General features: G+C 46.4%; 2 protein-coding genes across 7 annotated transcripts in view; both read left to right on the forward strand.

Annotated features, from left to right (window-relative positions):
* The window catches only part of BAHD1 (bromo adjacent homology domain containing 1), a 172,432-nt gene that overhangs the window by 36,147 nt on the left and 110,201 nt on the right, over positions 1-26,084 (forward strand). For all 6 annotated transcript variants that reach the window (XR_014466180.1, XM_083166234.1, XM_083166236.1 and 3 more), the window contains exon 2: positions 13,567-15,163. Coding sequence is in view for 5 of the 6 variants with exons in the window: in XM_083166234.1 (XP_083022360.1) it covers positions 13,675-15,163 (1,489 nt within the window). In the remaining variant the exon portion in view is untranslated. The remainder of the gene's footprint in view (positions 1-13,566; positions 15,164-26,084) is intronic.
* LOC146049675 (lamina-associated polypeptide 2-like) lies at positions 16,014-24,629 on the forward strand. The gene is made up of 2 exons (XM_083166238.1): positions 16,014-19,279; positions 20,059-24,629. The coding sequence occupies exon 1, from the start codon at positions 17,712-17,714 to the stop codon at positions 18,426-18,428; it is 717 nt and encodes a 238-aa protein (XP_083022364.1). The 5' UTR covers positions 16,014-17,711; the 3' UTR covers positions 18,429-19,279; positions 20,059-24,629.

Below are 26,084 nucleotides of genomic sequence, written 5' to 3' on the forward strand. Positions count from 1 at the left end.
TTACATTGGGTTCATCCCTTTCTCTCTCTCAATTAGACAGGTAGTTTTTTTTCTCCTCTGACCATAGTCTTTTTCCTGTCTCCTCTGTCTGTAAACAGGTAGTTAGGTTAGCTAATCCAAAGGAGACAAATTCTAAAAAATACCTGGCAGCGTGGGGATGGCGGTGCCTTGTCCTTTATATATCCGGGCCGGCGGCATGGATAGCTCCAGAGCATATGGGTTGGCGGCGCCTATAACCCTGAGGTAAAACAAGCAGTATGGCTTGGGGACTCACCACGCTCATATGTCCGTGTGGCGGTAGCGGGACGCTCGTGGTGCAGTCCGGAGCGGAGGGAGAGGCGTCAGCAGCAGGTCAGCAAAGTTACAGTTCCCGGCGTGTGTTTGGCTATTACGAGCTGCAGACGCCGGCGGAAGTGACGCGCGGCTTCCGGTGCTCGCGCACGTGTGTGCGTTCCACGAGCGGCCGCGTGCGTTCCAAATACCAGAAGTGCCGGTATTTATAGCACCTGGTCGGTGTAACAGGCGCTGCTGCTGTCTGGCTCTGAGGAGTCAGTGTGTAAGGTGTACGGAGCACTGCACATTATGGAGGATGCCTCTCCCAAACCAAATGTACCGCTGCCCAGGTAAGTCCTCTGTGAGGACTGGTTCTGTTACTTTTTGCTGAGGTTAGGAAAGTTAGTTAGTTCTTTCTTTCTGTCGTTTTAGTGTGCCTGTAATTGCAAAGAAGAAGTCAGCCAAGAAAAAACTGGATAAAATATGCCCTGAATGTGACAAGTCATTTATTGGGGAGGATGTTTTATGCAGAAGTTGTTTGCAGAAGAAAGAAACTGTTTCAGTATCTAATCAAATCGCTGAACTTAGAGAATGGATGGAAAAGAATTTTGTGTCAAAAAAGGAGTATTCTGGCAACAAGAGGTCTAGGTCTCAGACCAGTTTAGACCTGGATGATGATGGTGGCTCAGCTGTTTTAGGTTCTGACGATAATGATGATGGTGGTTCTACTGCTGAGTCAGGGGAAATCACTGAGGAAGAGCGTTTATTTGATTTAGGGTTAGTGGAAGTAGTATTAAAAAACCTCTACAAAACCCCTAATTACAAGCAACCTGCAAAATCTGAGTTGGATACCTTGTTTGAGGACAGGTCGAGGAAAGGCCGGTTCTTCCCAGTCCATAAAGTTGTTAAAGACATTTTGGCCAAGGAATGGGGTAATGTGGATAAACGAGTAGGTTCCTTTAAAAGGGTTGAGAAGATGTTTCCTATTGAGGATGAGGACTTTCTAAAATGGAGTAACATCCCCAAAATAGATGCGGCAGTTTCCGAGGTAACTACTCGTACAACCATACCGCTAGAGGACGGTGCGTCCTTAAGAGACCCTATGGAAAAGAAGATGGAAAGTGCATTGAAGCGTTTGCACATATCCACTGCAGTGACAATGAAGTCAGGGGTAGCCATAGCCTCACTTTCTAGAGCTTTGAGAATTTGGTGTGCGAGTTTGCAAGATGACCTGCAAGACAGAACGTCTCGTGATCAAATGAGTAAAAGTCTGGCACAAATCCAGATGGCCATAGACTATATTTGTGAGGCATCGCTAGACGCTTTGGATTTCTCGGCCAAGTCTCTGACATCAGGAGTAGTGGCCAGGAGAGCTCTTTGGCTGAAATCTTGGGCGGCAGATTCGCACTTCAAGAAAAAGTTGGCAACACTTCCAAATGAGGGATCCTTCCTATTCGGAAGTAAACTTGACCTCATGATTCAAAGAATGTCAGGTGGCAAATCTGTGAGGTTGCCACAAGATAAGAGGGGTAGGTTTCAATCATACTCCAATAGGCAGTCTTATAGACAAGCCAGGTAGGCCATTCCGCGACCGATATGCTGCAGGTACAACGCGAGCATTTTTTCGCCAATACATCAAGAAGAGATGCGAAAGTTCTGCCGCAAGCCAAAAGCAGTGACGCCAGAGCTCCCATGGAACAAATTCCAGTAGCAGGAAGGCTGTTGGAGTTTGCTCATATATGGGCGCAAAACATTACGGACAAATGGGTGCTGGAGATAGTGGCACAAGGTTACCGTTTAGAGTTTCTTTCAAAGCCAAGATTGGCAAAATATTTAAGTTCAAGAATGCCTCTACAGGAGTCAGAAGAGGAGGTTTTAAAACTGAGTTTGCAAGCTCTTGTCGACACAAATGCGGTCGAAAAAGTCCCAGAGGTAGAAAGGGGACTAGGCTATTACTCCCGTCTGTTTGTAATAAGCAAAGCATCAGGGGGGTTCAGAACTATTCTCGACTTGAGAAGTTTAAACGATCGCCTAAGAAAGAAAAAATTCCATATGGAGACAACCAAATCGATCCTAATGGGGATCAGAAGAGACGATTTCCTAGTGGCAATCGATCTAAAAGATGCATATTTTCACATTCCAATCTTCCCAGGCGACAGAAGATATCTAAGATTTGCCATAGGAGACAGCCATTTTCAGTTTACATGTCTGCCGTTCGGCCTCACCTCATCACCCAGGGTCTTCACAAAGGTGCTAGTTGTCCTAATAGAAAGGTTAAGACAAAAGGTGTCTGTATGGGCGTATCTGGACGACATATTGATAGCAGCACGCTCCATAGAAGAATGTATGGTAGCACGAGATCACACTATCAAATTTCTTCAAGATCATGGGTGGATGATCAATTACGAAAAGAGTCGACTCGTTCCTTCCCAGTGCATTCAATTTCTAGGCATCCTGGTGGACACGGTGTCTTATCAAATATCCCTCTCAGAGAAAAGGTGCGAAAAAATCCAGCAGTTGATCTCACGGGTCAACAGCGAACCTCGCATATACCTAAGGTCCGCAATGAGTTTACTGGGGATGATGGCCTCAGCAGTGGATGTAATTCCTTGGGCAAGATGGAGGATGAGGCCACTCCAATGGTTCCTTCTAAGGTTCTCCAAGAGTCACGTGTCATTAGACCAGTTAATAAAAATCCCAGAGGCAGTAAGAAAATCTCTGGTATGGTGGAGTCACGAGCAGCTGAGGGAAAGAAAAAGAGCGCTAGAAAGCCCAACGTTCGTAGTGATAACCACGGATGCCAGCGCCTCCGGTTGGGGAGCACACGGATTAGGCAAGTCATGCCAAGGAAGGTGGTCACTGCCAGAAAAGAAGTGGTCTTCAAATCACAGAGAATTGAGGGCAGTGTGGCAAGCAATGAAATTCTTCGTGGAAGACATCAAAGGGAAACACCTTCGGGTGTTTTCAGACAATATCACTACGGTCTCTTATATCAACCGTCAGGGGGGTACAAGAAGTCAGGTGCTGCTGGACGAAGTAAGAAACATAATGTCTTGGGCAGAGGTAAACCTTCAGTCTATCTCGGCTCTGCATATTCCAGGAGAAGAAAACCAGGTGGCAGACTACTTGAGTCGCAGTACATTAGTTTCAGGCGAATGGGAACTAAAACAGTCAGTCTTCCAGTTAATCGTGGAATACTTCGGCATGCCAGAAATAGACCTCATGGCATCATCAGTCAACAAAAAGGTCCCTCGGTTCTTTTCAAGATTCCAGACGAAGGGGTCGTGCGGGATCGATGCCTTGTCACAGAGCTGGGATTATGCCCTAGCCTACATATTCCCACCCTTCTCCCTTGTGCACAGGGTACTCTGGAAGATCAGGACAGAGAAATGTCAAGTCATCATAGTCCTGCCCTTTTGGCCCAGAAGGGCTTGGTTTCCGATGCTGGAGGGCATGGCAGTAGCAGGGCCTCTGTTTCTGCCAGTGTCACTGGATCTGCTGTCCCAGGGACCAGTCAAATGCCAAGACCCTCAAAAATCATCATTGACGGCGTGGAAATTGAGAGGCAGCAATTGAAGGAGAAGCATTTGTCAACAGAAGTAATTGAGATATTGCTCCAAGCAAGAAAAAAGGTGTCATCAGAGATTTACTATAGGGTCTGGAAGATCTTTGCCAAATGGTCTGAAGGGAAGTTTCAATTTCCTAAAGCAAACATAGCGCAGGTCTTACAATTCTTATGTGATGGTTTCAGCAAAGGATTGGCAGGGTCCACGCTAAAGGTGCAGACATCAGCATTAAGTGTGCTATTGGATCGTAAGCTTGCGGATCATAGTCTGATAAGGAGATTCTTTCAGGCTATCAAGAGGATTCGCCCGAAGATTCGGTCTATGATTCCACAATGGGATCTTAATTTGGTCCTGAATGGTCTCATGTTACCGCCATTCGAACCATTGGATAGAGCGAACCTCAAATTCATGACGTGGAAAGTAGCCTTCCTGGTAGCAATCACCTCGGCTAGAAGAGTCGGAGAGCTTCAAGCATTAAGTATACTAGACCAATATTTGAAAATTTTTCTGGACAAAGTGGTCCTAAAGACTAAGCATTCCTTTCTGCCAAAAGTTGTATCATCTTTTCATTTGAACCAGGAGATTATATTACCATGTTTTTATCCAAATCCGACAGATAAGAGAGAAGAAAGGTTACACACGTTGGACGTGGTCAGAGCTATTAGAATTTATTTAGACAGGTCTGCAGCGTTCAGACAGTCAGAAAATCTGTTTGTGATTCCGCAAGGGGCGAAGAAAGGATTCGTTCCTGCAAAACAAACGATTTCAAGATGGCTCAAAGATGTAATTGTTTTTTCCTACAAGAAAGTGGGGCGTCCAGTCCCTGAAGGTATCAAGGCACATTCCACACGGGCAGTGGCGGTATCATGGGCAAGAGAGGCAAATGTGTCAGCCAGAGAAATATGTCAGGCAGCCACGTGGTCATCTCTACACACGTTCTCTAAACACTACGCTCTGGATGTGGCGGAAGTGCGGTTTGGAGGTGAAGTCCTGAGGCAAGCCTTGGCCTGAGGTATTGTATGCCCTCCCTACTGCTTTGGTACATCCCAATGTAATGGCTGCCATGAAGTATGAAGGAGAAAGCAAGGATTATACTTACGATAATGCCTTTTCTTCGGAATACTTCATGGCAGCCTATATTTTTTAGCCCTCCCTGTTTCTGTTTTTTCCCTAGGACATGGGCGGAGACATTCAAAAGACTATGGTCAGAGGGGAGGTGCTCAGTTATATAGGTTATGGAAGAGGAGGAGTCTGGTCCTAGGGGAAAAAAACTACCTGTCTAATTGAGAGAGAGAAAGGGATGAACCCAATGTAATGGCTGCCATGAAGTATTCAGAAGAAAAGGCATTATCGTAAGTATAATCCTTGCTTTTGGTAGCATTAACTCTGCCTATCCAAGAAATATGATAACCACCCCAATAAGTCTGATCTTTTTGTAGTCGAGCAATTAGTTTGGGATAGTTAGCCTAATATAGTTGCCAGTCATTTTTTGTAATAGAGATGTTGCCTATGCCAGCGAAAATCAAAGGATAGTGCTAATGTATCTTTGACATTTTGTGGGATATAAAAGTCCAGTACTTCTGTTTTTTTTGTGGGTTAGTTTTGTAGCCTGATACAGCTCCAAATTCTTCAATTTCACGAAACAAATGGGGAAGGGAGTGGGTTGGGTCAGAGATCGTGAGCAAAACGTTGTCTGCGTAAAGAGAGAGTGGACGGAAGACAGTGACCCGGACAGCAGGCTGGGCACCACATCTCTTCCTGGACAGCGGGAGGGTAAGCGCTCTCAGTGAGAGCTCAAATCGCTGTTCTGTTTGTGATCCTGTGGGTAGCGGTCACAGTGCTGGCGTGTACACTGCCTCCCATAGTACGCATTCCACTAGACCACCAGGGACTGGAAGCGCAGGCTGGAGACAGTTATCCACAGAGGGAAACTGTCCTCCATTTTAAGATAGGCTCCATGTTACCGGTGGGGGAAGTCAAGCATAGGAGGAGGTGGTGCCCGCCTACGGCCCCTCCACCCAGCTTTAGGTACCAGTTCACCTCAGTGCTGGATGCCTATTTGCTGCAGATTCGTACTTCCAGCTCCTCTCCCAGATTCTGGCAGCCATCTTTACCGCTGTGCAGACCCTGGAAGGCTGAGCGCTGCTCCCCTGTAAAAATGTTTCCTGCTGACAGGTTTTTACAAGCATTCACTCTCACTTAGCCTCTGGTTAAGGTGGTGGACATAGTGCATTATACAGTAGCGGGTGTGGACTCTCTCTCTCTCTCTCTCTCTCTCTCTCTCTCTCTCTCTCTCTCTCTCTCTCTCTCTCTCTCTCTCTCTCTCTCTCTCTCTCTCTCTCTCTCTCTCGCCAGTGAGGAGCACCAGCCAGCATCCCCAGCACTGCGTTCATGTTCTTCATGGCGCAGTGGGGTTGTCTGATCAGGATGCGCAGGATGGCCTGTGTGTTACTTGCCATATTCCAGCGACTCATTCCACCCCACAGTCCCAGCAGCCCCCATGGGCAGCTTTTACACAGTTACTGGGCACTTTAGTGGATAGACTGTCACCCGCAGCGGGCCCTGCCCCCTCACCTACTCATGCAGTTCAGACACCCCTCTGTGGGTGGATTCATTGTCTGAGACCATGCTTTCTTTAACTCCGTCTCTGGCTCCTCAGAAAGCTCCTAAGGGGATTGCTCAGGGCTCTAAAAGGCCCAAAAAGATTAATCATCTCAGTCTACATTAGTGACATACCACTGATTCTTCGGAGGGGGAAGCTGATAATGATGCGGACACTTCAGATGGTGATCCTGAGGTGAGGTAGGCGGCTAATCTGAGGAGGATGAGACCGCACCAGTGGCGCAGAAAGTGGGCATATTTAAATAACGCAAGGTGATTAAAGCTGAACTACCACATTTAGATCACTTAATGGGGATTAGAACAGGGATTTGTAAAACCCCAGGAAAGAAATTCCCAATTCCTAAAAGGATGACCAGTTGATACCCTCTGCCGGTGGAGGACTGTAAGTTGTGGGAAACTCCACCCCCAGTGGACTCCCATGTGACCTGGTTGGTTAAACCATCGGTGCTACCAGTAATGTCGACTGCCTCCTTGAAAGACATCACTGATAGGCGTTTGGAAAAGTGTCTGAAATCATTATTTTCCCTGGCAGGGGTGGTTAACAGACCGACTATTGCTTCGTCCTTGGCCGCAAGGGCCATTCAGGACTTGTTAAAGGTGATAGAGGATGAACTTTCTGCGGATGCTTCTGAGGAATGATCTGCATGCCTATCACATGTGCATCAGGCTGTGGCATACATTGCGGAGGCCATGATTGATGCTGGACAATTAACTGCTAAAGTGTCAGCGGTATCAGTGCTTGCCAGACGCATCCTCTGGTTGCATTCTTGGAAGATGCACATGGAGTCCAAGAAGGCCCTGGAGGTTTTACCCTTTTGTAGCAGAAGTACTGTTTGGAGAATAGCTAAACAAAGTAGTAGCTTCTCTGGCCGCAGCCAAGACTGCATGTCTACCCTCAGCCTCTAAATCTTCTCTGCCTAAGGTCCGTTCCTTTCGTCCCACGGGAAAGAGTAAGGGACAGGTGTTTGGCAGACAGTCTGGACAATCCAAGTCTATGAAGCCCAAGCAGAGACAGCCCTGGGCAACCAGACAGGCTACTCCCAAACCAGACAAGCCCACCATCTGACGGGGCGGGCCTCCCCCTGGGGGATCCCTCGGTGGGGGGCTGGCTACTCTTCTCGGAGGAGTGGCTCAAGACGTCATCAGACGCTTGGGTGAGAGAAGTGGTGACCCATGGCTACGCCGTATCATTCAAAGGGCGCCCCCAAAGCAATGCTTGCCCACTAGTCTACCCAGAGACCCACAGAAAAGGTCCTGTTTACAGCTGGTAGTGGAGTCCTTACTACAATCCTAGGTAGTAGTGCCTGTACCTTAGCATCAGCGAGGCCAGGGGTATTATTGTACCTTATTTTTAGGCCTGAAACCAAACGGGACATTCAGGCCTATACTAAACTTAAAATCACTGAACAAATCAGTAAAGGTTTCCAAGTTTCGCATGGAGATGCTCAGGTCCATTGTACTGGCGATGGAACCAGGGGACTATATGGTGTCTTTGGACATCCAGGACGCGTACTTACTGTACATGTTCCCATTGTGCTGTCCCACCAGAAATTCCTGCGTTTTGCGATTTTTGCTAGACCATTACCAATTTGCGGCCCTCCCTTTTGGGTTAGCCACGGCCCCCAGGGTCTTTACAAAAATTGTGGCATTGATGTCGGCATCTCTGAGACGGCAGGGGGTCAGAGTGCTCCCATGCTTGGATGACCTGCTAATTCTGGCCAACTCGCAGGAAACCTTGTTGAACCATCTTTAACTGACACAGAGGGTCCTTCGGTCTCACGGTTGGTTAATAAACTGGAAGAGATCAGCTCTGGTGCCTTCCAGACAGATGATACATCTGGGAGCCCTGCTGGACTCTCATGCCCAGAGAGTGATCCTTCCTCCGGAAAAGGGACAGCAGGTTCAGGCAAGAATTCAGAGTTTTGTTCGGCTACATCATGCAATGAAAATCCTGAGCCTGATGGCTTGCACTTTTGACATGGTCTAATGGGCGCAGTTTCACTCTCGCCCTCTACAGAGACTGATCCTAGCCCCATGGGACGGCCTTCCCCAGTCTATACGCTCTCGAATGATTAGCCTAACTCAAGAAGTGTGAACATCTCTTCAGTGGTGGCTGTTGGACTTCCATCTGAGCGTGGGAAGACCCTTTTGGATCCCACAATGGGTGATCCTTACTACAGAAGCAAGCCTACAGGGTTGGGGAGCCGTAGTAGAATCCCGATCCTTGCAAGGAAGGTGGTCCTGGGAGGAGTCCAGGTTGTCCATAAACCTGTTGTAGCTACGGACTGAATTCAATGCCCTTCAGTTGTCCCAGGATCTATTGCAGGGCCAAAATGTGCAGATAAGGCCCGATAATGCGACCACGTGGCCTATATAAACCACCAAGGAGGCACAAAAAGCATTAAAGCAATGAGGAAGGTATCCAAGATCCTCCAGTGGGCCGAAAGTCATGTGCTGGCCATATCGGCGGTATTCTTGCCAGGAGTTCTGAACTTCCTGAGTCCCCAGGACAGTTACGCGGGAGAATGATCCCTGCACCTGAAGGTGTTCTCACAAATAGCCGAGAGGTGGGGCACTCCAGACATGGACCTGATGGCTTCTCGGTACAATCACTAGGTGCTGTTCGGTTCCAGAGCCAAGGATCCTCGGGCAGCATTTACGGACGCTTTGTCAGTTCCTTGGAACTTTTGTCTGCCTTATGTTTATCCGCCAGTGTCTCTTCTTCCTCGAGTCCTCAGGAAGTTCAAGCAGGAGGGAGGAGTACTATCGGGTGTGGCACACTTATTTTGCCTGGTGTAGGGCAAGGTCGCTCGACATCAAACAGTTTAGGGTGGCTAGATTGTTGTCCTTACTTCAGAATGGTCTTGATAAAGGTCTGCGTCTGGCTTCTCTGCGAGTCCAGGTATCCACCTTATCGGTGTGCTTTCAGCGACAGTTGGTCACCCTTCCTGATGTACAAACATTCTTTCAAGGGGTTCTGAGGATTCAGCCCCCGTACACTCCCCCGGTTGCTCCGTGGGATTTATCTGTGATCCTTTCTGCTCTCTCGCGGCTCGCCTTTCGAACCTTTGGACTCAACTGAGTTGAAATGGCTTATGGTAAAGGTGGTGGCAATTGCCTCTGCCAAGAGAGTCTCTGACCTAGGGGCGTTATTTGTGGTTCCTGCCCTAAATTCCAAGTTATCCATCAAGGAGAGATCCTTAGACGTGGTATGGGCTCTTTGGATCTATGCTCAAAGAACTGAATCCATTCGGCGTTCAGACGCCTTGTTTATTCTCTATGGGTTCCATAGAAGAGGGTGGCCTGCTCACAAGCAGTCCTTAGCACGTTGGATCAGGATGGCAATCCAACAGGCTTATGAGAAGGCTTACCTCCGTTGTCTTCCTCCTATCTCTGCACATTCCACTAGATCAGTTGGTATGTCGTGGGCTGCTAGGCGGGTGCTTCCGCGGATCAGCTGTGCAAGGCAGCTACGTGATCCTTGGTCCACATGTTTCTGAAGTTCTATGCCTTCGATACATTTTCTTCCCAAGATGATGTGTTTGGGCGCCAAGTTCTTCTGGCCCCTCAGGCGTCTTCCCACCCTTAGTATACTGCTTTTGGGACATCCCGATGTAATCCCTGTGGGACCCAGGAACCCCGAAGAAGAAAAGAGGAGTAATGGTAAACCTTCCTTCGGTTAACTCCCTTTCTTCGAGGTTCCTGTTCCATGGCTCTCCCAGGCATCCATGGCTCTGTCCCAGGCATCCATGGCAACCGCCAGATTCCCTGTGTTGGTGGACACCGGCGGAGAGGAGCTCTAGCTGTCTGAGATGCAGGTGTGTCTCAGATGCTCCTGCGTCTCAGTAATTATTGTGGCAGGGTACAGCAACCCTGCCCGTGTCTGCTTCATGAAGACGGGGTTAGGGGGTTCGGTAGCACGTGCGTCTCCTGCACAAATTGGGTTATGCGGACCCAAGAGCGTCTGATGCACAATAAAGGAGGCATTTGCCAGTGCTCCATGTTACATACTGGCAAATGAAACCCACACTATCCACGCCAGCCCAAAGCGTGGCAAGCAGATTCGTTACTCGTCCTCCCGACCTTTTCATACCCCCACTATCCACGTCGGTGTGGAGTTGACCTTATAAAGCGTGGCGAGCGCATTCGGAATACATGTAAAGTAATCTGCGTCTCATCGCGGGGCTCGCTGCACTCGCCAAGCTTCGGACTCGATGGCTCGCTGCGCTCGCCACACTTTGTATAATCAACTCCACGCCGACGTGGATAGCGGGGTTATGAAAATGTCGGGAGGACGCGTTACACGTCCCCTCGTGGGGCTCGCTGCGCTCTCCATGCTTTAGGCTGGCGTGTATGATGGGGGGGTGTTTCAGGAACACCTTCACACCTGCCATATCATACATCTGAGACAGTAATGACGACGTGTTAACTGGTAACTGGATATTAGTTAATAATAAGAAGAAAGCAACTTAAAGTACAATAATATAGAAATTATCAAGAAGAAAGAAAAAAATGAAACCTTCGTCTGCGCTGAATCAGGGATGCTGACTATGCTGGCCGAGGAAACCCTATGCTACTTCTGACAGGGACGCTAACAACGCTAAGCGGCCGCGGGAACACAACGCTACTTCTGACTGACTACGCTGGCCACACGAACACTACGCTGATTCTGACATGGACGCTACGCTAACTACGTAACGGGCGCCATGCTATTACACAAGCACCATAGGTTATCATCCAGACGCCACAATCAAGATTTATGTTGGAACGAAAGGGAGTCTATAAAAATGTAAGGGCTTGCATGGTCTGTCCATGAAAATGGGGAAATACCTGCTGCCGTAACCGAGGAGGCAATTGATCTCGAGACCAGAATCCTATCTATTCTAGAGTACAATTGGTGAGGGCCATCATAATGTGTGTAGTCTCTGGCCATCAAATTTTTAAGACGCCATGAGTCCAAAACAGACAGTTTGGCCAGACCAGTGGTGAGGTTGTGTGAGGTGTGTATTACTTCAGAAGAATGTTTTAGAGGTTGTGCTGCGGTTTTGTCAACGTTAGGATCTAAGACCGAATTAAATTCTCCACCTATCAGCAAGTGACCTTGGAAAAGTTTTTCTATTAGTTTAAAAAGTTTTGAAAAAGAAAGGGCTTTGGTTAACATTGGGGGCATAAAGATTAACTAAAGGGATTTTCTCTGAGCCGGAGTCCGCGACCTTCTTTTCCAAAAAAATAAAATCTTGAAAACAAGATAGCCACTCCCTGTTTCTTACAGGAGGCCGATGCAGTGTGTGTGCAGGAAATACCTGCCCTTTAATTGGGAGTGATCACCAGTCAAGTGCGTCTCCTGCATCAGGGTTATGTACTTATGTACTTTGTAATTTTGCACTATAATCGCCACTGTGCTTACTGTATTTATGTCGTTTTGTAGAGTAATGTCCAGTGGAGATACAGTAGTTGTGCACAATATCAAGGGAGACAAAGGGCCGTGGTTTTGTGATTGAAGACAGAGTTTGGGATAGCAGGGTGTGTAGAGAGTGCCTTGTAATTCCCTGATTAGTCATGCTAACTTTCCAGGGCATTCACAATGCAGAAAAGTGGAGGGAAGAGGACTTGTGGAATTACAGAAGTGCAACATTGCTGGCAGCTGCATCGACCCACGTAGTATGGCATCACATAGCATTATCAAGATTACACACTGTTGCCGCTACCTGATTTGCCATAAGGACAAGAGACCAGGTTTGTTAGTGTTTAGGGACATTTCTTAAAGTCCTAACTTGAATTTCTAATTCACAATCCTATTATGTGTCTTCAATTTTTGCTGCATTATCCCCCCCCCCCCACACACACACACACACGCGCACACACTTTAAATGTCTTAAATCAAGTATAACATTAGAATGGTCAGAAAAACAACATAAGCTGGGTACATGGACAATATATATTTTATTTTTTTACTGGTACCATCGGGTCGGAACAACCAAATGTTCATTTAGTTCAGTATGAATGGATATATACAGTGTTACTTGCCTATACCGTAGCCCTCTGGCTGCTGTCATGATCAAGTGTGTATGTACTTGCCAATGCTGACACCACCACCTGGTCCTGTCTACTGCGGTGTTGCTGGGTACACTCATAACCTATTGTGTATACAGATTTACACAACACTGGCTCGTTTCTAATTTTTTGATCCAGAGGTATATTGGACTTTAAGTGTAATGTTTTAGCGGCAGAGAGGTTGGCTTTAATATATAGACTATGTTGAGTTGTATTGTTTCGCTACAAATTTTGTTTGAAAATAGATTTTGTTTATGCTACACAAAATTATTGCAAAAAATGTATACCAGCAAACTAATATACTGTACTTAATAACACCATCTTGTGGATGTCAAGCCCCATTTTATACAATATTGCTCATTTCCTCGTCTAAGCAATATTGTTTAAAATATAGCTTTGATATGTATACTAAATATTGTCAAGGATGTGTGCTCCCATGGGTTGTTAATGATGCCCTCAGTCATCCTGCATGTACAGATGAGGGAGCACATCATTAACGAGGGCTCCCCCTGTCTCTTCCTCCCGTCGGTAATCTCTCCAGGTACACACATTGGGCCTTATTCTAGTTCACTCTTTCTGACAAAATCCTTCTCAGATTGACAAAACCATGTGCAGTGCAGGGGGGGGCAGATGTAAAATGTGCACAGAGAATTAGATTTGTGTGAGTTATTTTGTTTCTGTGCATGGTAAATACTGGCTGCTTTATTTTTACACTGCAATATAGATCTCACTTTGAAGTAAAACCCCGCTCAAATCTAATTCTCTCTGCACAAGTAACATCTGCCCCACCTGCAGTGCACATGGTTTTGTCCATCTAAGAAGGATTTTGTCAGAGTGAACTAGAATAAGGCCCATTGCGTAGTGTAACCCGGCTTCAGTGTCCACATTTTAAAATTCCCAAATCAGTAATGTAAACTTCTACACAATGGTTTTGCCTTTTTTTTAGACTGCATTTTCTTGGTGTGTTTTTTTTGGGAGGGGTGGCGGGGGTATTTTGTGTATTGTCTGTTTACTGACCACTTTACTTATCTATATTTACTTATCTCCACAGGTACAAAAAATAATCACCATGTCTGAAGAGGAGCATTTTATTTTCTGCTGAAGAGAAAAATAGCTTTTGTATCTGCACACCAAAGTGTGACACCCTGCAAGCTTTAACATGGATAGTACCCAGGCAGATTACACAAGTCGTAGTCTTTTCAAGAACTTAACTTACCATGGACGGGTTAAAAATAGAGCCAAAATAAATCAGGATATACGAAAATCATACAAGTTTCATGGACAACTGTCACCAAAAATGAAAGAGAAGACCTGTGCTGTTGTTCTCACTAGGCTGGAAGATGTGACTGGGTCCTGTATTGTGGAGAGTCAGGGTGGGACATCACCCAGCATCTCATGCTGGGTGGATGAATTTGGAACTCTAAAAGTTCATACTGGGCTTCCCTCACAACCACGTAGGATAAGTTCAAAAGCAAAGGTTTTTCCAGGGGTTTCTACTGTGACAGGTACGATAATGGATTTTCCAGAACCCCGAAAACGTAGGCTAGCTTCTCTAAATGCTGAAGCAATGAATAACTTGCTTTTTGAGAGAGCTGATGGTTTTTCTTCCAGGAAAGTTAATAAGGATCTAAATAAATCTGATGAACACTGCAAATCTATTGATTGGACTTCCTTAAAAAAGCCAGGTCATCAACCTGTCGGCAAGAAAAACAAGCAGAGTTGCATACCCCACCTTAGGTCACCATCAGATGAAGTGTTTGGTGATGGCATAAAGAGAGAGGTTAATGAAGTGTCTTATTCTCCGGCTCCAAAGAGGTTGGCGAGTTTGAATGCTGTAGCTTTTTTAAAGCTTACTAATGAAAAAGTCCATCCTTTAAAACAAAGGAGCAAGTCAAGCGGAGACGGTGGTCGTTGTTTAAACACTTGCTTAAAGTCTAAACTGAAATCCACAAGATCTCCTAAAAAGATCTGTATTAAGTCTAAAAAAGATTTATTGCATCATAAGTCTGAGGATCGCCATGGTTGGCATGGGGGATCTGAAGTTGGATTTCTGAAACCGGAGTGTCAGGAGTCCTTCGATAAAATGGATCGTGTTCATGTGGAACCGTCTTCCAAGCACTGTAATGGCTCAGAACCTTTGTACCACAGACTGCCTTTGTTAATGGGAGGACAGGCTTCTATGAAGCCGGAGTATGGAAGACCAGGAGAAAAGTCTCCAACTCCCAAACAAGACTTCCAGCAGCCTTCATTTCCAGTGCAACAGCTTCATCATTTACCAGTTCCAGGCAGTCACAAAGATTGCATTTGTCTCTGTGGCTCTTCAGACATAGCTTCTTTGGACGGAACCTATATTTCTTATGGCCAAAGCGGATTACCATATGATGGGTATTCAGATTTCTCCATGTATCCAAAAGATGATGTTTTTTCACAGCCAGTGCACTGTGAAGAACTCTTGGTATCGCAGAGCTCTTTACACCGCAGTGCAATGTTTGAGCATCTTCCCTGGTGCAATTCTCGTTATTCCCATGGAGAAGACACTGGGACCAACACAAATAGTCTTTACGGTGTAATAAGGCTGCCACTTGGCAGAGTTGGCAACACTCACACAGGATCTAGTAGCTATCCATATAAGAAACCTTTAACAGCAGGTATGCAGTTCTCATCCTAGTCTTACTCCTGTTTTTATTTAATGCTTCATATTATACTGTGTGTTCTATTCTAATTTAATGTTCATTATGTGAAATGCATGTTATGTTGCAGATAATTAAATGGTAAAGAGGTAGTATTAGTTGAACAAGAGACTGGAACAGATTAGTTCAGAAAACCGCTGTAGAAGCACAAATTTAGCAAAGTTTCCAGAAAAAAAAAGTACTTATTTCCTAGCACGGCACCCACGATCTAGATTGTATATGTCGGGCCAATATCGCAAGCATTGCATGCATCTTATGTGTTTGTGCGGCATAAGATGCATGCGATGCGATCGACGAGATTTTTACATTGGAATCAATGTGAAATGGTCCCTGAGACCCAATTTTACATTGATTCCAATGTAAAAAGCCCCCCAAACCCCAATTTTAATTGCTAACCCCCCTCATGGGTGAAATCCCCCCCCCCCCCCCCCATTGTTAACGCCAACCCGAAGTGTGGCTAGCCCACGAGGGGCGGCGGTATGCGTCCTCCGACCTTTTCATACCCCCACTATCCACGTCGGCGTGGAGTTGATTTTATATAGTGTGGCGAGCACAGCGCATTACTTCACAGGTATTACGCGGGGCTCGCTGTGCTCGCCACGCTTCGGGCTCGGTGGCTCGCTGCACTCGCCACACTATATAAAGTCAACTCCACGCCGACATGGATAGTGGGGGTATGAAAAGGTCGGAGGACGCATGCCGCCGCCCCTCGCGGGCTTGCTGCGCTCGCCACGCTTCGGGTTGGTGTTGATGGATCTTTTATCTTATGGCATCTTATGGATCTTATGCATCTTATGGATGCATGAGATCCATAAGATGAGATCCATAAGATGCGATATTGTACATACAATTAAAAATCTTTTCAATTGTATAGATTGTATGCCTTAATTAAGGCATACAATCTTATGCGATGGGCGCCGTGCTAGGAAATAAGTACCAAAAAAACTATGGTCATTAAAAGGCAACAGTCCAAAGTTCAAATAGGGGAACCACACCTACTTCCAGTTGGTGTGGCCGCCCTATATGACATTTAAACTGTGCTGCATCCCCAGCTCTCGAGCCGCCACTGGTAACTGCTCTAAAGCTACTTTTATTCATTAAAAAAGTTAAAAAAACATTAGGTTATTTAGGAATAGACTACTAAACCGCATACACATATATTAAGTGACATTAGGGCTGTTTTACAATACAATTCAGCATTACTTTTCAGTGCAGAGTTTGCACTTAATCAAGCTAAATAATTATTAGCTTTTGTCTGTCTTGTTAGACAGTGTAACTAGCTGTCATATTTCTTTGTGGGTTAATACTGTAAATGGCTTTATTTTGTTTACAAAGTATTTGGCGATCATTGCCTAATAATTCCTTTTACAATGGACGATAGTGCTTAAATTTGAGAGCAGATTCAGTGAGAGTGATTAAAAAAAATTTTTTTTTAAAGCACTTTTTCTTAATTCTGAAACACTATCTATAGGTTGATTTGGATAACGAATTAGTTTGTATTTTATCCAAAATGTTTTGGGTACTTGTGTATTATCACGGCGCCCGTTACGTAGTTAGTCCCTGTCAGAATCAGTTGAGTGTTCGTGCGGCAAGCGTAGGCAGCGTCCCTATCAGTATCAGCGTAGTGCTTCTGCCCGTTCACGTGATAGCCGCTGGACCACCAGGACTAGTCATGTAGTTTTGCATGTTAAAAAAACGCTGTTATGCCAGTATAATCTTATGGAAGCGCCAGCTCCGTGTAAAAGGGGGGCGGGGCTTTACTCAGAGCGGGACCAGGCGCGCTTTCTTAATGCTTCCTGCTTCTTCATGCTCCCTGTGGGCGCCATTACAGCTCCTCAGCGGCGTGGTGGATCCTGAGTCTTGTCCGCGGCAGAGACAGCAATTTGAAAGCTATTTAGCGCTGCAGCGCGACATAGCATTGTATTTGCACTGTGTATAGATGATAGCACTGTGTTTATTGCATACCAGCTCTCTCTAATCCGTGAGCTAAGGTTATAGGGTGTACTGGTCCACCAAATAGGTCTGTTTTTCTACCCCACTGGCTAGTTAAGCACCTTCTTTTTACACTCTGCATAGTCTCTAACACATAATGTCTATAGACCCTCATACTGTGTACAAATATCAGTGTGAGTGCAGTGTGTGTGTTGTGCTATTCTGTGGTAGAGGTGCAGCTTCATCATGGTGAAGAAACTGACCTGTATGGTATGCAGCACTAAGTTCATACCAGCTTCACAGTCACAGGTTACCTGTGAGCCGTGTATGGTACCACAGCCAAGTGGTGTAGGTCAGTGGTGTACCCCCACAACTTGTTGGTGCGTCGCAGGTGGATAGTCAGTAGCCTGCTTGGGCCAGCAGCATTAAAACGCTGCTAGACTCTGTCTCTTCCCAGCTGTCTACTAATACTCAGCAGACACAGAGAGTGCAGAGAGAATTGGCCATTTTGTCTGCAAGGGTCGATATTCTCACCCCTCCTCCTGCACAGTCTCATAAGAGGCCTGCTACAACAATGGCCCCTGATACTGAGGATGATGAGGACATCTTAGAAGAAGGGGAGCAGGAGGATGAACTTCCTCTGGAGGAACCCACTGAAGGGGATCCTTTCTTTATGACCCAGAAAAGACAGCCAGTGTATTTTCCTGAACAAGCGCAGTTAGAGAACACTTTTAAAGGTGCCTGGCAAAACCTTGAAAAGAGGTTCCAGCTCTCAAAGAGGTTTGCTAATGCATACCTCTTTGATCCTGCGGGTAGAAAGAAGTGGGAGGAGCCACCTATTGTGGACTCATCAGTTTCCCACCTTTCAAAGAAGGTACTGTTACCAGTCCCGGGTGTATCCGCACTCAAGGACGGTGCGGATAGAAGACTTGAAGCTACGCTAAAGTCCATGTACACAACTAGTGGGGCTTCTCAACGCCCAGTACTGGCCAGTTGTTGGATGGCTAAGGCCATTTATACTTGGTCCATGCAAATCCAGGAGGGTTTGTTAGGGGACATGTCTGTGGCTCACATAGGCGAAAATCTGCGTCACATCCAGGACACGGCAGAGGTGCTTTGTGAGGCGCAGAAAGAATTGGGTGCAATAAACGTGCGCAATTCAGCCATGGCTGTGTCGGCCCGGAGGGCACTGTGGTTGCGTCAGTGGGTTGCTGATGTGGATTCTAAGAGGAGTGTGGAAAGCATTCCCTTCACAGGTGAAAGGCTCTTTGGAAGTGAGCTTGATGATTAGATTTCCAAGGCTACTGAAGGAAAATCCACTTTTCTCCCGTCAGCACCCATGGTTGTAAAACGCCTTTTCACAGGCCAGTCCTTTCATGGGTCTAAGTTTCGGCCCAAGGCTAGAGGTGCCTCCAATGCCAACCGAGGCACAAGAGGAAAATTTAGGAAGCCTAACCCCTCAGGTCACCAGGACCATAGAAATGCTGCAGCTTCTTCCAAGCCTGCTGCATGACGGCATACACCCACCACGAGAAATTCTCGAGGTGGGAGCTCGGCTGTCGCACTTCAGCCAAGTGTGGGATGCCTCGTGCCTAGATTCCTGGGCCCAGGAGTCTTTTGTTGCTAGGCTACAGGCTTGAAGATACTTCAAGTCGGCCCTTCTAGCCTCAAGGGAGGATCGGATTCTCCTACAGGGCTTCACAGGCTCCTTCAGTCAAGGGTGATTTTTACCGGTTCCAAGGCAGGAACAAGGTCAGGGATACTATTCTAACCTGTTCCTTGTACCACAACCGGACGGTTCAGTAAGGCCCATTCTGAATCTGAAATCACTGAACCCCTTTCTTCGAGTGTTCAAATTCAGAATGGAGTCACTATGTTCGGTAATTGCCAGTCTGGAACGAGGGGAGTTCCTAGCCTCCATAGATGTGAAGGACGCCAACTTGCACATCCCAGTTTGGCCCCCGCATCAAATCTTTCTAAGATTTGCACTGGGAAACGACCACTACCAGTTTCAGGTGCTACCTTTCGGGCTGTCTACGGCTCCGCCCGTCTTTACGAAGATCATTGCGGAAATGATGTACCTTCTCAGGCTTCAAAGGGTAAATGTGATACCTTACCTAGATGACCTGCTAATCATGGCAGGTTCAGAAGAGGATATATGGAGATCTGATACAGCGCTCGGGTATTTACTGAATTTATTACAATATTAAAAGAGATGAAATACAAATTATATACAATACATTACATATGAGAATTCTCAAAAATGAAAAAAATGATGATAAAACTGTATTTAAAAAAGGATGATTTCCAGCTAGCAATCAATGTCGGGGCAAAAAATGGATAATTTTAGTCCAAATCAACACCAGGATGTATAGTTACCATATATTATGGGTGACCTTAAATGGGAGTGGGTTTTCAGAGTCCCGGAGATTTCCCGGTGGTGGATTCCCGAATCTCTCACGGTTGGTGAAATAATGAGGCAGTCCTTAAGGTACGGCTGGTACCAAATGTATTGGCTGCAGATTTCAGGGGATCCAAAGTGGTAGATACAACAAAACTGGTCCGGGTATGGTGTCCTCTGAGATTCCAAGGTTGTGAGATGGATGGCTCTCCAATAGAGTGCTAAAGCAGGATCTGGTGGCTCAACGCGTTTCGGCGTGTTCACACGCCTTCATCAGGAGTTTCCAGCTCCTGATGAAGGCGTGTGAACACGCCGAAACTCGTTGAGCCACCACATCCTGCTTTAGCACTCTATTGGAGAGCCATCCATCTCACACCCAGTTCCATTTCAAAACCTTGGAATAAATACCCGAGCGCTGTATCATATCTCCATATATCTTGTTCTTGCACTTTTGGGAGCCTTACACCCTCCCGATACAGCAGCTATAGTTACACTGGTGGTTCCTTTCTTTTTATACTAGGTTCAGAAGAGGCCTTGAGGAGTGCACTCTAATCTGACCATGCAGCTTCTAAGAGACCACGGGTGGATTTTAAATATACAAAAGTCCTCGTTGATCCCGAGCCAAATAATTGTGTTCCTAGGCATGATTCTGGACACGACGGAACAAAAAGTGTTCCTGCCTGTGGAAAAGGCCACTGCACTACAGCAACTGGTGAGAGAGGTCCTAACAGACACTCTGGTTTCAGTTCATCTTTGTCTCAGGTTGTTGGGCAAAATGGTGTCTTCGTTTGAAGCTATCCAGTTTTGCCGTTTTCACTCCAGAACCTTCCAGCTGGATATTCTGACAAAGTGGTCAGGGTCCCCCCTGCAAATGCACAGGAAGATTTGCCTGTCAACACAGACTAAGCTCTCTCTACAGTGGTGGCTCAATTCGCCCCATGTATTGGCGGGTCGGTGTTTCCAGATCCAGGACTGGCTTCTGTTAACCACGGATGCCAGTCTAAGGGGTTGGGGAGCTGTGACACAGGGAGTCCGTCTCCAAGGCTGATGGTCTCCACTGGAATCCAGGTTGCACATAAACAAGCTGGAGTTAAGGGCAGTTTACTATGCTCTTTAAAAGGCGGCTCCGATGTTACAGGGCAGGGCGGTGCAAGTCCAGTCGGACAATGCAACTACAGTTGCGTATATCAACCGCCAAGGAGGGACGAAGAGCATGCCTTGCATGAGGGAAACAATCAAGATCTTTTCCTGGGCAGAGCACCATGTCAAAGCACTGTCAGCAATCTTCATACGGGGAGTCGACAACTGGGAGGTGGACTTCCAAAGTCGTCACAACCTCCATCCCGGGGAGTGGGGACTTCACCCTCAAGTGTTCAGTGCCATCGTGAATCATTGGGGGCTACCTCAGATCGACCTCATGGCCTCACGGCTGAATCACAAGGTGGACAGGTACCGTGCATGGACCAGGGATCCAGGGGCGGTAGCTGTGGATGCCCTGACTTGGTCGTGGGATTTCCGGCTAGTGTACCGGTTTCCTCCACTCCCATTACTGGCGCGGGTGCTGAAGCGGATTCGGCATCAAAGGGCAGAAGCCATCCTAGTGGCACCAGACTGGCATCGAAGGGCCTGGTACTGTACGTGGACATTAAGGCCATGCAAGTGGAAGACCCATGGCGTCTTCCTCTAAGAAAAGACTTACTCCTCCAGGGGCCGTTCGTCTATCAGGACTTACAGCGACTGCGTTTAATGGCCTGGAGGTTGAGCAGCAGATCTTAGGCCGCAAGAGCCTACATCCCTCGGTCATTGCCACCATGACGAAAGCGAGGAAGCCAGTTACAGCTTCTCACTACCATGTAATGTGGCCTGGTGTGAGAAGAATGGCTTACCACCAGCCGTATTTCATCTGAACAATCTGTTGAGATTTCTTCAGGCTGGCTTGGAGCTGGGACTCAGATTGGGTTCCTTGAAGGTCCAGATCTTGGCTCTGTCATTATTTTTTCAAAAGAAACTGGTGATCTTGCCTGAGGTACAAACTTTTCTACAAGGGGTTCTGAGAATTCAGCCCCCCTTTATACCACCCACTGCGAATACACTAGGAGACAGGGTAGGGATTGTCACGGGTGTGGTGCACCAAGGGAGAAAATAACTTTTAGACTCTAAAATATACCTTTTATTTGGTTTATTTAAAACTGCGAAATATATACAAACTAACATGAAACATTGAACAGTGATTACAGTGATTATTTAAAAACTGCGCGCGTGCTGTATTGGCATGCAGTACCTCCTAGTATGTTGATCACTTCTTCTGATATCACCTCTAGTACTGACCCTTAACGTATCTGATGGCTTGATATAGCCTTTGTAACAGATATCAACGGGTATGGGTGCATACATCAATATATCGGGTGATCCGGGTTTGTGCTGGGTGTCTGGATTACTACTAAGTGTGATTGTGTCCCTATGTTCGTGCTAGGGGTGGCAGCAGTCAGTCGATGTTTATCAAGGAACAATTCCTTATTTTGGAGAGTGGTAAGTTCAGGTTGGATCAATTTCCAAATCTCCTGGTGTGTATAGATTTGGTGTACGTTTTTAGGGGCAGATTGGGTAAAGCTCCCAAAAGGTCCAGTGTGTGTAGCCCTGGTGCACACCCAGATTTGGAGATAGACCTTTATTGGGTATGCAGTAATGCGCCTTGGGACTTGGTTCTAACCTTTCTGAAGTCCTCTTGGTTCTTTCCATTGGAAGAATCTGAGTTAAAACATGTTACTTGGAAGACTGTGGTCCTGATGGCGTTGGCTTCGGCCAGGCGGGTGTCTGAGCTTGGGGCGTTGTCATGTAAGAGCCCTTACCTGGTGTTTCATGAGGATCGGGCGGAACTCCGGACAAGGCCACAATTCCTACCAAAGGTTGTGTCGGCGTTCCACCTCAACCAACCGATTGTGGTTCCTTCCAGCGCGGCACATCCGGATATACCTCTTTCCTTGGATGTGGTTCACACTCTAAAGGTGTATGTTAAGCGCAAAGCTAGAATCCATAAGACGGATAGTCTTTGTGCTTTATGATGCGCAGAAAAAGTGCTCTCCTGCTTCTACGCGGACCATAGCACGTTGGATTTGATGCATGATCCAACAGTCATATGCAAAAGCTGGTTTGTCCCTTCCACCATCGTTGAAGGCCCATTCAACCAGATCCGTAGGGACTTCTTAGGTGGCTGCTCGGGGGGATCTTGGCCCTGCAGCAAGGCCGCAACTTGGTCAGGTCATCCCACATTTGTAAGATTTTACAGATTTGACACTCTGGCCAGGGAGGATTCCCAGTTCGGACAAGCGTTTCTACAGCAGACTCCGCACATACCAGCCCATTCTGGTAGCTTTGGGACCTCCCCATAGTATAGAACCCAGTATCCCATTGGACGGTAGAGAAAATAGGATTTTCTCGTAGTCCATATGGGATACTGGGAGCCTTTCTCTGTGCGGCATTCCTGCTGTAAGACACTGTTACTCTTACTTTTGTTAGGGCTTGTTGCCTTGTTGTCAATTATGACCTTATTCAAAAGTTATAAATGACCTCAGCTGTTGTTATGATTCACCTCTTTTATTATTTTTCTGTTTGGTTTGGGTGTGCTGTTACGAATCTCACCACGTTTACTTATTCACATACTTCCTCACATTACTCTCCCTCGGTAGTTTTTCATTAACTGACTAGTGGAGGGAGATAGAGGGGAGGAGCCATTGCACCCACACTGAACGTTTTAATGTGCCTGTCTCACCTGCGGAGGATCTCTATCCCCATAGTATTGAACCCAGTATCCCATATGGACTACGCGAAAAGGATTTACCGGTAGGTACCCAAAATCCTATTTTTATTTGCATGAAACAAGGTTTCAGAACATGAAACCATTTGTGTACAATCTCAGGAACAGTGTTTGAATGTTACAGTAAGCAATCATTTTCTTGAGTGCCAGTTACATGTGCTGTTACAGAAGTCCCCAGTAGTGCCAGTTACGTGTCATGTCGCCAACAGTACTGTTACAGAAGTCCCCAGTAGTGCCAGTTTAATGTCATGTACCCTGCAGTGCCTGTTGTGTGTCATGTCTACAGCAGTGCTTTCGCTTATTTTGCAGCTAACTTGCCAGTTTTATTCTCCTCCCAACTTTTAGGTTTTCTGTAATATAATATTTTGAACAGAAAAGGGCATACAGACCTTTTTGGCCGAGCAATGTGCTTCAGCACAATTGCACAGCACCCCCCCCCCCTCCCCCCAATGCTGGATGCTGAGCAGGGGTCTTACCTATTTTGTAATAGGCAAAGCCCCGCGATCGGTGGAAAGCCTGTGCAAGCCTTGACTTTCCCTGCACGTGATAGCGACACCCGGGACTGTGCATCGCCATCGCTGTGGGGCTTACACACAGAGCAATCAGTGCTCCATTTCTAAGCGATATAGTTAGTAGACCTTCTGGGTGTTTACCCAATTCGGCCAGTAGCACGCAGCAGAAATGCCCGTCATGTGTTACCTTTCTGCTGTTATTCAATGGTGAGCAACCATCAAATGATTTAACCTTTGTGTGTGCACTTGCGAGCAGATGTGTAAGTGTACACATCAGCTCACAGCGTAGCCAGGATTTGTGCAGCGGGGGTGGCTCCGAATATATGCAGCCTATCGAGCAGGTCTGAATCGGGCCCTTTATTGTCATCTATCATCGTACTAAAGGTCATGACTATCAGAGACACTCAGGTTGGAAGCTGTGATGATTTGGCATGGAATGGCCTTAAATATTTATATGCAGACTCCTATTTCAGACCAATGAAACCAATTCTAAACTTGTGCCTCATATTGCTAAGACCCGGATTCTTAGGTTCTAACCTATTCTAATAGCTCCCATTATACTCAATATGTTAATTGTGCTGTTATGTTGTATGAAACAGGGAATAACATAGATTTAATTTCTACAGGATCTAATATGACCCAATCTGGGAGTTAGTACCTAATATGACCCACTCTGGGAGTTAGTACCTAATATGACCCACTCTGGGAGTTAGTACCTAATTTGACCCACTCTGGGAGTTAGTACCTAATATGACCCACTCTGGGAGTTAGTACCTAATATGACCCACTCTGGGAGTTAGTACCTAATATGACCCACTCTGGGAGTTAGTACCTAATTTGACCCACTCTGGGAGTTAGTACCTAATATGACCCACTCTGGGAGTTAGTACCTAATATGACCCACTCTGGGAGTTAGTACCTAATATGACCCACTCTGGGAGTTAGTACCTAATATGACCCACTCTGGGAGTTAGTACCTTATATGACCCACTCTGGGAGTTAGTACCTAATATGACCCACTCTGGGAGTTAGTACCTAATATGACCCACTCTGGGAGTTAGTACCTAATATGACCCACTCTGGGAGTTAGTACCTAATATGACCCACTCTGGGAGTTAGTACCTAATATGACCCACTCTGGGAGTTAGTACCGAATATGACCCACTCTGGGAGTTAGTACCTAATATGACCCACTCTGGGAGTTAGTACCTAATATGACCCACTCTGGGAGTTAGTACCTAATATGACCCACTCTGGGAGTTAGTACCTAATATGACCCACTCTGGGAGTTAGTACCTAATATGACCCACTCTGGGAGTTAGTACCTAATATGACCCACTCTGGGAGTTAGTACCTAATATGACCCACTCTGGGAGTTAGTACCTAATATGACCTATATTGACTCTTAGAACCTCAAAAGACCTGTGTGGAATGAGTAGTTTTCATATGTATTTATATATACAGATGCGTATCATACACAGCATGACTGACTGCTCCTGAGATTCGAGGGGGCGCGTGCTCGTACCTGAGTATCTGGGGAGCCAGCAGTCTCATGTTTACTTCTGTGTGCAAATAGATCCCAATCATGCGGCATAGAGCTTCCGCGATGCGAGAGCAAAAGATGCAAGTTAGTAGCGGAACACATCTGCAGTGGCATCACAGGACGGCACAGGCTGCAATGGGCTAGGGCTATACCAGTGCCAGCTCATTTAAAGGAGTCTGGTACTGTACTGTAATGTTACTGCACTGCAGTCATGGCTTTCATAGCGTTCATTCTAGCTTTCTGCACCTTTCAAATTCTGTGCAGTTCCCCTTTTCTGCCTGGGATGTGACCTCTCTGCTTTGGTGCTTCTAGTCTAAAAAATACAAACCAGACTGTACTAGAAACACCACAGCAGACCGCAACACCCAGATAGCAAATAGAAAGGCGCAGGCTGCTAGAATTAACACTACTTTAATCTGGGGTCAGCATACATCTCCCAGACTCCTGTAGTGACAAAAACAGGGGCCAGGGTGTAACCCCTGCCCTGTGAAGGGGTTGGGATCATTTGGGCTACAGCAAGTTGGTCAACGGTCATTAGGTCGACACCATTGTATCCACATGGCTATAGGTCGACATGGCATTAGGTCAACGCAAGCATTAAGTCGACGTGGTCTAGTTCTACAGTCAAAAGGTCAACATTGGTTTTTTTACTTTTTTTTTTTTACCCGAATATCGAC

The sequence above is a fragment of the Crinia signifera genome, chromosome 12 (genome assembly GCF_055691185.1).
Source record: "Crinia signifera chromosome 12, ASM5569118v1, whole genome shotgun sequence".
Taxonomy (NCBI): Eukaryota; Metazoa; Chordata; class Amphibia; order Anura; family Myobatrachidae; genus Crinia; species Crinia signifera.

Excerpts from the sequence above, each read along its gene's own strand:
- LOC146049675 (XM_083166238.1), top strand. The coding sequence starts at position 17,712 with ATGGCCCCTGATACTGAGGATGATGAGGACATCTTAGAAGAAGGGGAG.